The sequence below is a fragment of the Pristiophorus japonicus genome, chromosome 18 (assembly GCF_044704955.1).
Source record: "Pristiophorus japonicus isolate sPriJap1 chromosome 18, sPriJap1.hap1, whole genome shotgun sequence".
NCBI classification, from domain to species: Eukaryota; Metazoa; Chordata; class Chondrichthyes; family Pristiophoridae; genus Pristiophorus; species Pristiophorus japonicus.
Window position 1 is genome coordinate 98,499,548 of NC_091994.1, and position 15,535 is coordinate 98,515,082.

General features: G+C 52.6%; 1 protein-coding gene across 2 annotated transcripts in view; it reads left to right on the plus strand.

The window, feature by feature from the left end:
- Positions 1-15,535, plus strand: part of LOC139228926 (MORN repeat-containing protein 1-like) — a 308,947-nt gene that overhangs the window by 187,863 nt on the left and 105,549 nt on the right. The window contains exon 15 of one of the 2 annotated variants that reach the window (XM_070860453.1): positions 1,660-1,729. The exons of the other annotated variant lie outside the window; for it this stretch is intronic. Coding sequence (XP_070716554.1) covers positions 1,660-1,694 — 35 coding nt within the window. The 3' untranslated portion in view covers positions 1,695-1,729. Of the gene's footprint in view, positions 1-1,659; positions 1,730-15,535 lie in introns of those variants that run through there. 2 annotated transcript variants of the gene reach the window in all.

Below are 15,535 nucleotides of genomic sequence, written 5' to 3' on the forward strand. Positions count from 1 at the left end.
CACATCCGGTCAGCGAGAGGTGTTGAGTTCCCAATGAGTGAACTGAGAGATAAAGATTGCAGCGGGCTACAAGACTCCCCCAGCAGTAAGCACTCCAAATCGAATTTTTTATCTCTGTCGAAGAGTTGGAAAGGCCGGGAATGGGGGAGTGTCTGTTCAGGGCTGCATACCCCTGCCAGGTTCATCATTGAGTGCAGCTGTTGACCGCAGATAAATTTTCAACGCCTTTCCTTGACGGTTTTACAGGGTGAAATTAAGCACTGGGAGAGATAAGCCAGTTGTCATTACACCCTCTTTAAACATTTTCTGGCAGATTGTGGTCAGTGCTGTTGATTCCTCTCAGAGTCAGCCATGGCTCGCTCAGTGGGCAACATTCACCTCTGAGGCAGAGGGCTGTGGGCACCCCAGAGACATGCACAAAATCTAGGCCGACACACCAGTGCCGTACAGAGGGAGTGCGGTGCCGTCTTTTGAATGAGACATTAAACCGAGGCACCGTCTTCCTTCTCAGGGACACATAAAAGACCCGCTGGCACTATTTTGAAAAAGAACAGGGGAGTTTTCCCCCAACACCTAAAAACAGATCATTGCTGTTTTGTGGGACCTTGCTGTGCTTCAAAAGTACTTAATTGGCTTTAATGTGCTTTGGGACGTCCTGAAGTCATGAAGTCTTTTTGTTCACTGAACACTGGAGTAAGGGTCGACAGGACAGCATTTATTGTGAAGGAATTCTTTCGGTCATTCCCACAATACTTCAGAGGTAAATGCTCTTCATGATGCAGTACTAAGTCATTCGAGCTACTGGCCTCTGAATGGGTGTTTAGCAGAGACCCACTAGAGCTACTGGCCCCTGAATGGGAGACCAGCACAGACTCACTAGGGCTACTGGGGCATAAATGGGTGTTCAACACAGACCCAATAGAGCTACTGGCCCCTGAATGGGAGACCAGCACAGACTCACTAGGGCTACTGGGGCATAAATGGGTGTTCAACACAGACCCAATAGAGCTACTGGCCCCTGAATGGGAGACCAGCACAGACCCACTAGGGCTACTGGGGCATAAATGGGTGTTCAACACAGACCCAATAGAGCTACTGGCCCCTGAATGGGAGACCAGCACAGACCCACTAGGGCTACTGGGGCATAAATGGGTGTTCAACACAGACCCAATAGAGCTACTGCCCCCTGAATGGGAGACCAGCACACACCCACTGGAGCTTCTGGGCCCTGAATGGGTGTTCAATATGGCATCATTAGAGCCCAGAGTTTACAGCTCAGCTGTTGAAAGTCTTTGAGGTTTTAATCTTTATTCGCTCTTGATGCGTCCCATAAATATTCCTCCAGATTATTCAGTCTGGTTCCCCGTCTGTCGTACAATAAAGACTGTAAGGATTATTCCTATTAAAGAAATGACGGACCTGCGTCCTTTTTACTTGTCCCCATTATATCCCACCCCCCATCACCACATTCTACATGTATGTTCCACATTACCATCGGTGCACAGGGAAAGTTAGTCACGGCCATCCCAGATTTCAGAACAACAACAACTTGTTTGTGTGGCAAAGTTTAATGGGGAAAAAAAATACGGTTTTATTAATATGTCACAGAAACTGTTAGTCATCACAGGAACACTAACTTACAACGTTCTCCATTGCCAGAAGTCAATTGGCAAGCAGTTGGGAAGAGCATCTGAGTTCAACCAAGGTAATCGCACCACACCAATACCCCTAGTGACTGCGTGGGTAAGTGTACCTGCACGGTGTGGTGCTGAGCCATTCTGAGCTTTCCGGTCCCTGCCACACTTGGCCTCAGCAATCCTGGACTGCAAGTTTGAGATTTGTGTGTAAATTGGCTGAGATTTGTGTGTAAGTTTGATGAGATTTGTATGGAGTTGGCCCATCATTATTGAATGTCTCAGACACGCTGTCTGCATTCACATGTGGAGAATGGATGTCTGCTGTTTGTGGAACCGCAACCCAGCGAGGAATCAACAACGACAGCTGGAAAAGGAGGGAAATCAGAGGGAAGGAAATGAAAAAGAAGTTGGGACTGACCCTGTCTCCATTGGATTGAGCTCAAGATTGAGTTGGGCCGGATTCAATATTTGAGAGTATGGTGGGGCAGGGTAGATGTTTCCTGTGTGTTATGTGCAAGAGCCCCGTTAATTAAGATGTAGTTTATAATTTCACTGCATGCAGTGCACAGACTAAAGCTATCCCATGATGGACAAATTGCTGCCTTGTATTGGCTCATTTACAAATCACTTTCATCATCTTCTTACATTAGCAGTGCTCCAGTACAGCTTCTGAATATTCCCCAATTACGTCTCCATCAACAACTCTCCGATAAACCCAGGGCGGGGGACAGGAGGGGCCACATTGCAGCAGAGGTCTGGGGGGGGGGCGAAGTGTGTTGGAGGGGCGGGCCTGGGGGCTCTGTGCCTCGGTGCGGGGAGTGTTCAGAGTGGGGTGGACGGGTTGACTGCGCAGATGGCGGTTGGTGGATGTGGTGTGGTTGGCGTCGCGGGGGCGTGGCTCCGGGGTGGCCGGGGCTGGGGGCTCGACATCCGGGGGTTTTCGGCAATTGGGAAGGATTCTGACGGGACAGGGCGGGTTGGGTGCGGTGGGAGTGTCCCTGGTGTTGGGTGGGTCCGGTGCCTGGGGGGGGGGGGGGGGAGGGCCACGGTCTTGGGATGGGGGGGTGGGCTGTTTGGGGCTGGGATTGGGAGAGACTTTTTCACTCGGGGAGTTGTTGGCCTGTGGGGTTCCCTGCCGGAGAGTTGTTGATGCCAGTTCATTGGATGTGTTCGGAAGGGAGTTGGATGTGGTCCTTGCGGCAGGGGAGGATCGGGGTGTGTGGAGGGGGCGTGGGGGGGTGGGGGCGATTGCTGTGGTGGATGATCAGCCATGATCTTGTTGAATGGCGGTGCAGGCTCGAAGGGCCGAATGGCCTAATGGCCTATTCCTGCACCTATTTTCTATGTTTCTATGTTTAAACAACAACTTGCATTTAAATAGCGCCTTTAATGGAGTAAAACGTCCAAAAGGTACTTCACAGGAACGTTATCAAACAAAATTTATCACCAAGCCACATAAAGAATATTAATATAGATGACCAAAATGTTTGGTCAAAGAGGTAGATTTATGGGTGGTCTCAAAGTAGGAGAGAGACATAGGGCCCAAATTTCCACATGATTTGCGCCTGATTTTTAGGAGCAACTGGTGGAGAACGGACTATTTTAGAAATCGCAATTCTCCACATTTTTTTTTCTGCAGTTCTAGTCAGGTAGAACAGTTCTACTTCGGAACAGAATTTTTTCTTCAAAAGGGGGCGTGTCCGGCCACTGACGCCTGATTTGAAAGTTTCCACAGTGAAAACGTACTCCAAACTAAAGTAGAATGGCGCCAGTGAAGATTTTTGTCGAATTGACAAAACCTGTTCTACACATTAAAAAATCAGGCGCAGGTTACAAATTAGGCGTCCAGAACGAGGTGGGGGGGAAAGGAACTCATTAAATTTGACAATAAATCCTTATTTATACTTCTACAAATATTATACAAATAAATCCAACCTGAATAAACATTTATAAGCCAAGAAAAGATTAAATAAACCATCTTCCTACCTGTGTGAAAGTGCTTCAGCCAGGGAGAATTCTGCAGCCGTTCGTGCAGCTGAGCGGGAGGGGGAGAGAGAGAGAGGGAGGGAGGGAGGGGGGGAGAGAGGGAGAGAGGGAGGGAGGGGGAGGGAGAGGGAGGGAGAGGGAGAGGAGGGGGGGAGGGAGAGGAGGGGGGGGAGGGGGGTAGGGGGAGCGGGTGTCGGGTCGGGGGGGGAGCGGGTGTCGGGTCGGGGGGGGGGAGCGGGTGTCGGGTCGGGGGGGGGGAGCGGGTGTCGGGTCGGGGGGGGGGGAGCGGGTGTCGGGTCGGGGGGGGAGCGGGCCTCGGGTCGGGGAGCGGGACTCGGGTCGGGGCGGGGGGTGAGAGCAGGTCTCGGGTCTCTGTCGGGGCGGGGGGGAGCGGGTGTCGGGTCGGGTCGGGGGGGGGGAGCGGGTGTCGGGTCGGGTCGGGGGGGGGGAGCGGGTGTCGGGTCGGGTCGGGGGGGGGAGCGGGTGTCGGGTCGGGGCGGGGGGGGGAGAGCGGGTGTCGGGTCGGGTCGGGGGGGGGAGCGGGTGTCGGGTCGGGGCGGGGGGGGGAGAGCGGGTGTCGGGTTGGGTCGGGGCGGGCGGGGGGAGCGGGTCTTGGGTGTCGGGTCGGGTCTGGTCGGCGGGGGGGGGTGGGGGAGCGAGTGTCGGGTCTGGTCGGGGAGGGGGGGAGCAGGAGCTGGCCGTGGGAGGAGCCTCATTCACGCAGCCCCAGTGAGGCCATTCAGCCAGGGCTAGGGGCTGCGTGCTTCGGGCCCCTCCCACACAGTTCGGCGCTTGGAGCTACTGCACTTGCATGCCGACTGTAGCGCTCATGTGCAGAGGTCCCGGCACTGTTTTCAGCACAGGGACCTGGCTCCGCCCCCCCCACAGCTCGTGCCGGCTGCGCCGAGTGCCACAGGACCTGTAAGTCGGTGGAGACTACCGAGGATTTTTTTAGGCGCCATTTTAGGCGCGAAAAACGGGCGCCCAGCTCGGAGGGGCGCCCGTTTTTTTTCTTGTAGAAACTTGGGCCCATAGAGAGGCAGTGAGGTATAGGGAGAGAATTGCAGAGATTAGGGCCGAGACAGTTGAAGGGAGGACCGCCAATGGTGGAGCAACTAAAATCAGCAATGCTCAAGAGGCCAAAATTGGAGGAGCACAGAGATCTCAGAGGCTTGTAGGTGCTGGAGGAAGTTAAAGAGATAGGGTGGGGCGGGGCCATGGAAGGATTTGAAAACAAGATTGAGAATTTTAAATTTGAGGTGTTGCCGGGCCGGGAGCCAATGTAGATCAGTGAGCACAGGGTTGATGGGTGAGTGGGACTTGGTGTGAGTTAGAATACGGGCAGCAGAGTTTTAGATGAGTTCATGTTTATGGAGGGTAGTAGGTGGGAAGGTTTATTCTCTTCCCCTCCACATGCACTCACATCATTCACGGCAGTCATGCCCTGGTCAAAGGGATTCTCAACTGCAGAATGTCACAGACAGATTATAACTCAACTGTCATCTCCAGGTCCCAGAACTGTATTTGAAGCCTTGCATTAGTTTGCTGCCTTGACTCTCTCTTGTTGTGCATTGAAGTGTAGGCCTTATTTCCATGCGGTTTGTGTTCTGTGACTTTTCAATAACAGTATTATCAGCATCATCATCATAGACAGTCCCTCGAAGCGAGGATGACTTGCCTCCACACCAAAAAGGGATGAGTTCACAGGTGTTTCAATGGAGGACCTAATATTCCAGGTCCCGAACTACATGTTGAAGGGTGGAAGATGCCTGGGCGTGGATTTTTTTAACGTGTGATGGCCGTTGCACACCAGCCACCACACGGACTTGACAGAGCTAGGTCTTGGTCCAGTGGCAAGGATTAACCAAGACGACTGGAGACCAGCTCTGCTGCACGGACCTAGCGCGCACACATATCGCAGTGTGGGCTGGCCCGTGCTGCCCCTGGGCCCTCGCCTCTCCTGAGCCCCAAACTCATGCCTCTCCTGGGCCCCGATCACGTCGCTTTACAATCTCTCGCTGCTCCTTCGCCCCGACCTCGCTGCTCCTCCGCAACACCTCAAATTTAAAATTCTCAATCTTGTTTTCAAATCCTTCCATGGTTAATAACAGTATTAATCATCACTCTGTATGGCAACAGACCTGATTTAATCGGGTATGTTGACCTTAAATTATTTTCTAAATAAGATTTTCTGTCCCGCTTGGCTCACTGATTATTCAGCAAGTTAATCCAATTAGTCCAATGAGCCACACAGACCCGAATGGAACCAGGTTTGATCCCAGTCTGTGATGAGTTACATAGCATTACACAGTATTTACAGCACAGAAACAGGCCATCCGGCCCAAATGGTCTGTGCCGGTGTTTATGCTCCACACAAAAACCTCCTCCCACCCCTCTTCATCTAATCCTATCACCCTATCCTTCCATTCCTTTCTCCCTCACGTGCTTATCTAGCTTCCCCTTAAATACATCGATGCTATTCACCTTAACTATTCCATGTAGCGAGTTCCACATTCTAACCACTCTCTGGGTAAAGAAGTTTCTCCTGAATTCCCTATTGGATTTATTGGTGACTATCTTATATTTATGGCCCCTAATTTAACATCTTCTCTACGCCTTCTTTATCAAACCCTTTCATAATCTTAAAAACGTTTATCAGGTTACACCTCAGCCTTTTTTCTAGAGAAAAGAGCCCCAACCTGTTCAGTCTATCCTGATAGTTACAACCTCTCAGTTCTGGTATCATCCTATTTGCACCCTCTCCAGTGCCTCTGTATTCTTTTTATAATATGGCTACTAGCTTTGCCAACATAACAAGACTTCAAAAGTAATTAGTTGGATATAAAGCACTTTGAGGCTTCCTGAGGATGTAATAAGACTAACATAAATGCTAGTTCCTTCTTTTTTGCTTCAAAATACAGCTAATTCAGCAGATGATTCATGAAGAAAAGGGTTAAAAATTTACTTTCTATTTGAATCACTGACTAGACGCAGTTCTTTGAACTTTCCAAAGGAAATAAATCCCAAAGGAAGAGGTTAGTCAGTGGGTTTGGATAGTTACAACATGTCACGGCCAATCAGATGAAGTAGGAAAGATTTTAAAGGAACAATGAAGGCTCATGGTTAGCATTGCCAACTCCTCCAGGATTGTCCTGGGGTCTCCAGGAATTCATGATTAATCTCCAGGACACTGCTGCGAGCAAAATCCGGGAGAAAAATCATGGGGGTGATAAACAACATATCAATTTCTCTGAACACTTTTGTTTATTAGTTCCAAAAATGTCTTACACAGAACTAGAAGGCTGTTTCACTGACAGTCAAGGTGAATCCAATCAGGTGATGAAGAGTCCGTTCATTTTCCAATTGTGAAAGAAGGCGGGGCTCCGCGAGGATGGATGTGTCGGGTGACCAATAGCAAGGGCCTGGGGATGGGGTGGTTGGAAGTGAGAGGTCATGTGATGAAACCTCCAGGAATACATCCAACCAGTGTTGGCAACCCTAATCAGTGATCAGGTACTCAGAAATTAGCAACCGTGGGTTCAAGAACAAAGATGAGAAATAAGATGATTTGTTTTACAGTTCTTTAAGTACCTAATGCCCTGGTTAGTTGGTAAGTGGAATATTGAAGTCCTGCTGGAGGCTGTTCTCAATCCAATTTACAACTTGAATTTTTTTTTGACTATGTAAAGATACCTGTTGTCTAATACTGAGCTTCATCCCTCTCACTCCTGTCTCCCCCCTTCCTGTTACCCAGATACATCACTTTTAATTTCTTCTTTGCCTCCCCCCAGTTCCTACCCACCACCAATCACTAATCCTCAACCTCCCTACTCTTCTGGGACCATCCTAGGCTTGAATATGCCCACAGCTACCCTCTGTGTCTTTCGACATTTTCTGAAGGGCCCATCGAGGCACCATCGCTGCCTCTTTATAAGATGTTGAACTCCCCTGCTCTTCTTTGAATGTAGTGCAATCTTTTACGTTCAACTGAGAGGGAAAATGGGGACTTGGGGATTTAACATCTTATCCAAAAGACAACGCCTCCGGCAGTGTAGCACTCCCTCAGTACTGCACTGGAGTGTCAACCTAGATTATCCAGGTCTCCGGAGTGGGACTTGAACCCACGACTTTCTGACTCAGAGGCGAGACACTTTGGTGGCAAAAACAGGGAGGCAGAACATTATTTGAATGGTGACAGATTATAAAAAGGGGAGCTGCAACGAGACTTGGGTGTCATGGTACATCAGTCATTGAAAGCTGGCATGCAGGTACAGCAGGCGGTGAAGAAGGCAAATGGCATGTTGGCCTTCATAGCGAGAAGATTTGAGTATAGGAGCAGGGAGGTCTTACTGCAGTTGTACAGGGCCTTGGTGAGACCACACCTTGAATATTGTGTACAGTTTTGATCTAATCTGAGGAAAGACATTCTTGCTATTGAGGGAGTGCAGCGAAGGTTCACCAGACTGATTCCCGGGATGGCAGGACTGACATATGAAGAAAGACTGAATCTCGGCTTATATTCACTGGAATTTAGAAGAATGAGGATCTCATAGGAACATATAAAATTCTGACGGGGTTGGATAGGTTAGATGCAGGAAGTCCAGAACCAGGGGTCACAGTCTAAGGAAAAGGGGTAAGCCATTTAGGACCGAAATGAGGGGAAACTTCTTCACTCAGAGAATTGTGAACCTGCGGAATTCTCTACCACAGAAAGTTGTTGAGGCCAGTTCGTTAGATATATTCAAAAGGGAGTTAGATGTGGCCCTTATGGCTAAAGGGATCAAGAGATATGGCGAGAAAGCAGGAATGGGGTACTGAAGTTGCATAGACAGCCATGATTATATTGAATGGTGGTGCAGGCTCAAAGGGCCGAATGGCCTACTCCTGCACCTATTTTCTATGTTTCTATGAGAGAGGGACCCACTGAGCCACAGCTGATACCCAAGTTGTTGTCTGCTCCCGAGAATGAAGGGCAAGTTGCATCTCTGGTAATTCTGCGCATCAAGAGCAACTGGGAAAATAAAAGGTCAGCTATAATTCAATGAAATACAAGCAAAAGAAAAGGGATTCAATCCATTGGAATTCTGTACAATGGGAAATGAATGGGAAGTGGTTTTGTCCGTTGGAATGGTATTATGATTATCAATAACTTCCCTTAAATTACACTCTTTCTCTCCCCGACTTGCTGTTGGATCGCGGTCAATACTGATTGCTGGGAACAAAGGAGAGCCAAACAGGAAGGGAAGTGAATTAGTCCTTTGGAATTCTGCTGAATGGGATGTGATTTGCTCCATTGCAATCCGACTGAATGGGATGTGATTTGCTGCATTGGAACTCTTACCACAGTTATGGTTGGATGAGAATTTGAGGTGTTTCCAGACTACAGTACAGTGGAATGCTAATGTTTTTGAAATGCGCCAGAGTGTGTGAGCTAAAGGCAGCCATAGAGGGGGAATGCAAACAACACATGCTGCAAATATACAGTTGTAATCCTGGTAAACACAGAGCCAGATTGCCAAGAAATATTAGGCTCTGATGAGACTATGCCTGAAAAATGTGATACTTGGAAGGCATTTATGCTGGAGTCAGGATTTTTGTAGGCCTCCTCTAAAAATAAAAATGACCAGTTGTATCTCAGCCCATTTAACCATTCATTCTGCCTCTGAGTCTCACTGAAAACCACTCAGACACAAGGCTTTGGGTAACAGTGCACTCAAGCCCTATTTGTGACCTGTCCAGACTTGGTTCCACTGAGTAATGTCCCTCTGGAGAGAGTGTCCAATGCTGTGCTGTCGGAAAGCCCCGGCAGGTTTAATCAACAGGTTCTGCTTGTTGTTGGATGAGGTGTCTTCCCAATAATTGATGGAAGGGTTGGGGTAAAGAAAGACTTGCATTTATACAGCACCTTTCACGACCTCAGGATGTCCCAAAGCACTTCACAGACAATGAAGTACTTTTGAAGTGTAGTCACTGTTGTAAAGTAGGAAACGTGACAGCCAATTCCTGTTCCTAATTCTTATGTTCTTATGTTCACACAGCAGTGTGATAATGTCCAGATAATCTGTTTTAGTGGTGTTGGTTGAGGGATAAATATTGGCCCAAGAGACTGGGGAGAACGCCCTGCTCTTCTTCAAAATAACATCATGGAATCTTTTACGACATCTGAGAGGACATACAGGGCCTCGGATTACGTCTCATTCAAAAGATGGCACCTCAGACAATGCAGTATTCCTTCAGTACTGGATTTAATTGTCAGCCTAGATTTTGTGCTCAAGTCTGTGGGGTGGGGCACGAACCCACGACCTTCAGACTCAGAAGCAAGATCATCATCATAGGCAGTCCCTCGAATCGAGGATGATTTGCTTCCATGTCAAAAAGTTCACAGGTGTTTCAATGATGGACCTAAAATTCTAGGTCCAAACTAAATCCCGAAGGGTGGAAGAGGTCTGTGCTTGGATTATTTTTAACGTGTGGTGACCGTTGCACACCAGCCACCTCACAGGCTTGACAGAGGTAGGTCTTGGTCCAGTAGCAAGGATTAACCAAGACGACTGGAGACCAGCTCTGCTGCATGGACCTAGTGCGCACACATATATCGCAGTGTGGGCTGACCCGTGCTGCCCCTGGGCCCACGCCTCTCCTGGGCCCCGATCGCATCCCTTTACAATCTCTCGCCGCTCCTTCGCCCCGACCCCGCCGCTCCTGCAGTATCTGCCCACGCTCCAATCACCGACCTGGACCTTGATGACGTCCCTTTTCACTGCCGTTGCTCTCCTGCTCCATCACGTGCTGCTCCCTGGAGTGGTATGCCTCCACGCTGCTCCTTCCGCTCCCCGACCTGCTCCGATGGTGCTCGAAGGCCTGGGGCCATTCAGACTGCTGGGCTAGGCCTCCACGCTGCTCCTTCTGCTCCCCGGGAGCACGGGTCAGCCCACACTGCGATATGTGTGCGCACTAGGTCCATGCAGCAGAGCTGGTCTCCAGTCGTCTTGGTTAATCCTTACTACTGGACCAAGACCTACTCCGATAGTGCTCGCAGGCTGGGGACTTGTGCAGATTGAGAAACAAGAGTGTACCCACTGAACCACCTTTGCTGCTCGTCTTTGCTTCTAGGCTGAAGCTAGCAGAAGCAGTTCGATCTTGATGATGGTCCCTCCTGTCAGCTCTCCGATCATCCGGCCCATCCAGGCCAAGGATTTAGAATGCTGGATTGGCACCAGCATAAACTATGGAAAACACGGTCAGTGCAATGGCCCACCAGTGAGAAGCACCAAGAAGTGCCCAGAATTCTCCATGTCGTGGGTTGATAATTCTGGCTGTACCATGCACTTGACAAGCTCAGCAAAGGTAGGTGATAACCCGTATGGAGGGAGAGTAGATCAGATTGCAAATCACCACATGCCTCTCAGGCATTTAACCAAGGGGGTAAGATTAGGTCTCAAGCAATGTTCACTCTAAATTGGGCTGGTACATGGCTGCGTAGTAATCTGGAAGATACCACACAATCCGCTCACGAGCTTTTCCTTCTGAAATACTGCGCAATCGCGGATAATCTAAAGTTACCGCACATTGAAATAAACAGGCCACACAATAAAGACAATTTAGAGGGAGCATTGGTCTTTAGTCCTATCAACAGTGGGATGGGCAATTCACTGGGGCGTGGGGGGATGGGCAATCCACTGGGGTGTGGGGGGGGGGTGGGCAATTCACTGGGGCGTGGGGGGGATGGGCAATTCACTGGGGCGTGGGGGGGATGGGCAATCCACTGGGGTGTGGGGGGGGGATGGGCAATCCACTGGGGCGTGGTGGGGGATGGGCAATCCACTGGGGCGTGGGGGGGATGGGCAATTCACTGGGGTGTGGGGGGGGGATGGGCAATTCACTGGGGTGTGGGGGGGATGGGCAATTCACTGGGGTGTGGGGGGGATGGGCAATCCACTGGGGCGTGGGGGGGATGGGCAATCCACTGGGGTGTGGGGGGGGATGGGCAATTCACTGGGGCGTGGTTGGGGATGGGCAATTCACTGGGGCGTGGGGGGGATGGGCAATCCACTGGGGTGTGGGGGGATGGGCAATTTACTGGGGTGTGGGGGGGATGGACAATTCACTGGGGCGTGGGGGGATGGGCATTTCACTGGGGCGTGGGGGGATGGACAATTCACTGGGGCGTGGGGGGGATGGACAATTCACTGGGGCGTGGGGGGGGTGGACAATTCACTGGGGCGTGGGGGGGATGGGCAATTCACTGGGGCGTGGGGGGGATGGGCAATCCACTGGGGCGTGGGGGGATGGGCAATTCACTGGGGTGTGGGGGGGATGGGCAATCCACTGGGGCGTGGGGGGGATGGGCAATCCACTGGGGCGTGGGGGGGATGGGCAATCCACTGGGGTGTGGGGGGGATGGGCAATCCACTGGGGTGTGGGGGGATGGGCAATTTACTGGGGCGTGGTGGGGGATGGGCAATTCACTGGGGCGTGGGGGGGATGGGCATTTCACTGGGGCGTGGGGGGGATGGACATTTCACTGGGGCGTGGGGGGATGGGCATTTCACTGGGGCGTGGGGGGGATGGACATTTCACTGGGGCGTGGGGGGGGGATGGACATTTCACTGGGGCGTTGGGGGGATGGACAATTCACTGGGGCATGGGGGGATGGGCATTTCACTGGGGCGTGGGGGGATGGACAATTCACTGGGGCGTGGGGGGATGGGCAATTCACTGGGGTGTGGGGGGGATGGGAAATTCACTGGGGCGTGGGGGGGATGGGCAATTCACTGGGGCGTGGGGGGGATGGGCAATCCACTGGGGCGTGGGGGGGATGGGCAATTCACTGGGGTGTGGGGGGGATGGGAAATTCACTGGGGCGTGGGGGGGGGTGGGCAATTCACTGGGGCGTGGGGGGGGATGGGCATTTCACTGGGGCATGGGGGGGATGGACAATTCACTGGGGCGTGGGGGGGGTGGGCATTTCACTGGGGCGTTGGGGGGATGGACAATTCACTGGGGCGTGGGGGGGATGGGCAATTCACTGGGGTGTGGGGGGGGGTGGACATTTCACTGGGGCGTGGGGGGGATGGACAATTCACTGGGGCGTGGGGGGATGGACAATTCACTGGGGCGTGGGGGGGATGGACATTTCACTGGGGCGTGGGGGGGATGGACAATTCACTGGGGTGTGGGGGGGATGGACATTTCACTGGGGCATGGGGGGGGATGGGCATTTCACTGGGGCATGGGGGGGGATGGGCATTTCACTGGGGCGTGGGGGGGGTGGACAATTCACTGGGGCATGGGGGGGGATGGGCATTTCACTGGGGCGTGGGGGGGATGGACAATTCACTGGGGCGTGGGGGGGATGGACATTTCACTGGGGCGTGGGGGGGATGGGCAATTCACTGGGGCATGGGGGGGATGGGCATTTCACTGGGGCGTGGGGGGGGTGGACAATTCACTGGGGCATGGGGGGGGATGGGCATTTCACTGGGGCGTGGGGGGGATGGACAATTCACTGGGGCGTGGGGGGGATGGACATTTCACTGGGGCGTGGGGGGGATGGGCAATTCACTGGGGCATGGGGGGGATGTACATTTCACTGGGGCGTGGGGGGGATGGACAATTCACTGGGGCGTGGGGGGGGATGGGCATTTCACTGGGGTGCGGGGGGAATGGACAATTCACTGGGGCGTGGGGGGAATGGACAATTCACTGGGGTGTGGGGGGGGATGGACAATTCACTGGGGCATGGGGGTGGATGGGCATTTCACTGGGGCGTGGGGGGATGGGCAATTCACTGGGGCATGGGGGGGCAATTCACTGGGGCATGGGGGGGATGGGCAATTCACTGGGGCGTGGGGGGGATGAGCAATTCACTGGGGCGTGGGGGGGATGGGCAATTCACTGGGGCGTTGGGGGGATGGGCAATTCACTGGGGCGTGGGGGGGATGGGCAATTCACTGGGGCGTTGGGGGGATGGGCAATTCACTGGGGCGTGGGGGGGATGGGCAATTCACTGGGGCGTGGGGGGGATGGGCAATTCACTGGGGCGTGGGGGGATGGGCAATTCACTGGGGTGTGGGGGGGATGGGCAATTCACTGGGGCGTGGGGGGGATGGGCAATTCACTGGGGCGTTGGGGGGATGGGCAATTCACTGGGGCGTGGGGGGGATGGGCAATTTACTGGGGCGTGGGGGGATGGGCAATTCACTGGGGTGTGGGGGGGATGGGCAATTCACTGGGGCGTGGGGGGGATGGGCAATTCACTGGGGCGTTGGGGGGATGGGCAATTCACTGGGGCGTTGGGGGGATGGGCAATTCACTGGGGCGTGGGGGGGATGGGCAATTCACTGGGGCGTGGGGGGATGGGCAATTCACTGGGGCGTGGGGGGGATGGGCAATTCACTGGGGCGTTGGGGGGATGGGCAATTCACTGGGGCGTGGGGGGGATGGGCAATTCACTGGGGCGTGGGGGGGATGGGCAATTCACTGGGGCGTGGGGGGGGATGGGCAATTCACTGGGGCGTGGGGGGGGATGGGCAATTCACTGGGGCGTGGGGGTGGGCAATCCACTGGGGCGTGGGGGGGATGGGCATTTCACTGGGGCATTGGGGGGATGGGCATTTCACTGGGACGTGGAGGGGATGGACAATTCACTGGGGCATTGGGGGGATGGGCATTTCACTGGGACGTGGAAGGGATGGACAATTCACTGGGGCGTGGGGGGGATGGGCATTTCACTGGGGCATTGGGGGGATGGGCATTTCACTGGGGCCTGGGGGGGATGGGCAATTCTCTGGGGCGTGGGAGGGATGGACAATTCAGTGGAGGGAGGGGGGATGGGCATTTCACCGGGGGGTGGGGGGGGATGGACATTTCACTGGGGGGGGGGGCATTTCACCGGGAGGGGAAGGGGGTGATGGGCATTTATCGGGGCGTGGGGGGAAATGGAGAGAAAGAAAAATTAACAAGGTCTCTTGTTAAAATCAAAAAACAATAGTTTGCAGAAATATAGTTCCTATGAAAGGTCATCGACCTGAAACGTTAACTCTATTTCTCTCCACAGATTCTGCCTGACCTGCTGAGTGTTTTCCAGCATTTTCTGTTTTCATTTCACGTTTCCAGCATCCGCAGTATTTTGCTTTTGTGAAAATGTAATGTTGTCTTGAGGTTAAGCTGTTATGAATGTCGGCTTGGCACCATTCGTTACTCAGTCAAGAAATGTTGGCTTCAAGTCCCACTCCAGGACATGGGCTCACTACCTAGACTGGCCTTTTGAGTGCAGCAGTGAGGAGGTGCTACACTGTCAGAGGTGCCGTCCTTCAGATGAATTGTTAAACAGAAGCCCTAGAAGTGTCAGCTGTGGCTCAGTGGGCAGCACTCTCGCCTCTGAGTCAGAAGGTTGTAGGTTCAAGACCCACTCCAGGGACTTGAGCACAAATAAATCTAGGCTGACACTCCAGTGCAGTACTGAGGGAGTGCTGCACTGTTGGAGGTGCTGTCTTTCGAATGAGATGTTAAACTGAGGCCCTGTCCGCTCTCTCAAGTGGATGTAAAAGATCCCATGGTTCTAATTTGAAGCAAAGTAGGGGAGTTATCTTTGGTGTCCTGGCCAATATTTATCCCTCAATCAACATAACAAAAACAGATTTTCTGGCCATTATCACATTGCTGTTTATGGGAGTTTGCTGTGCCGTGTTTCCCACATCACAACAGTGACCACACTCCAAAAAGTACTTCATTGGCTGATGGCACTTTGAGATGTCTGGTGGTCATGAAAGGCACTATATAAATCCAGGGCTTTTCAATTGCTGGCTCCAGTGGTTCAGGTGAACATTAAAGGCCCCACATCACTAATCAAAGAGCTGGGAGGTGTCATGGCCAAACATTCTGCGCCGTTCCCTCCCACTCCAACCCCC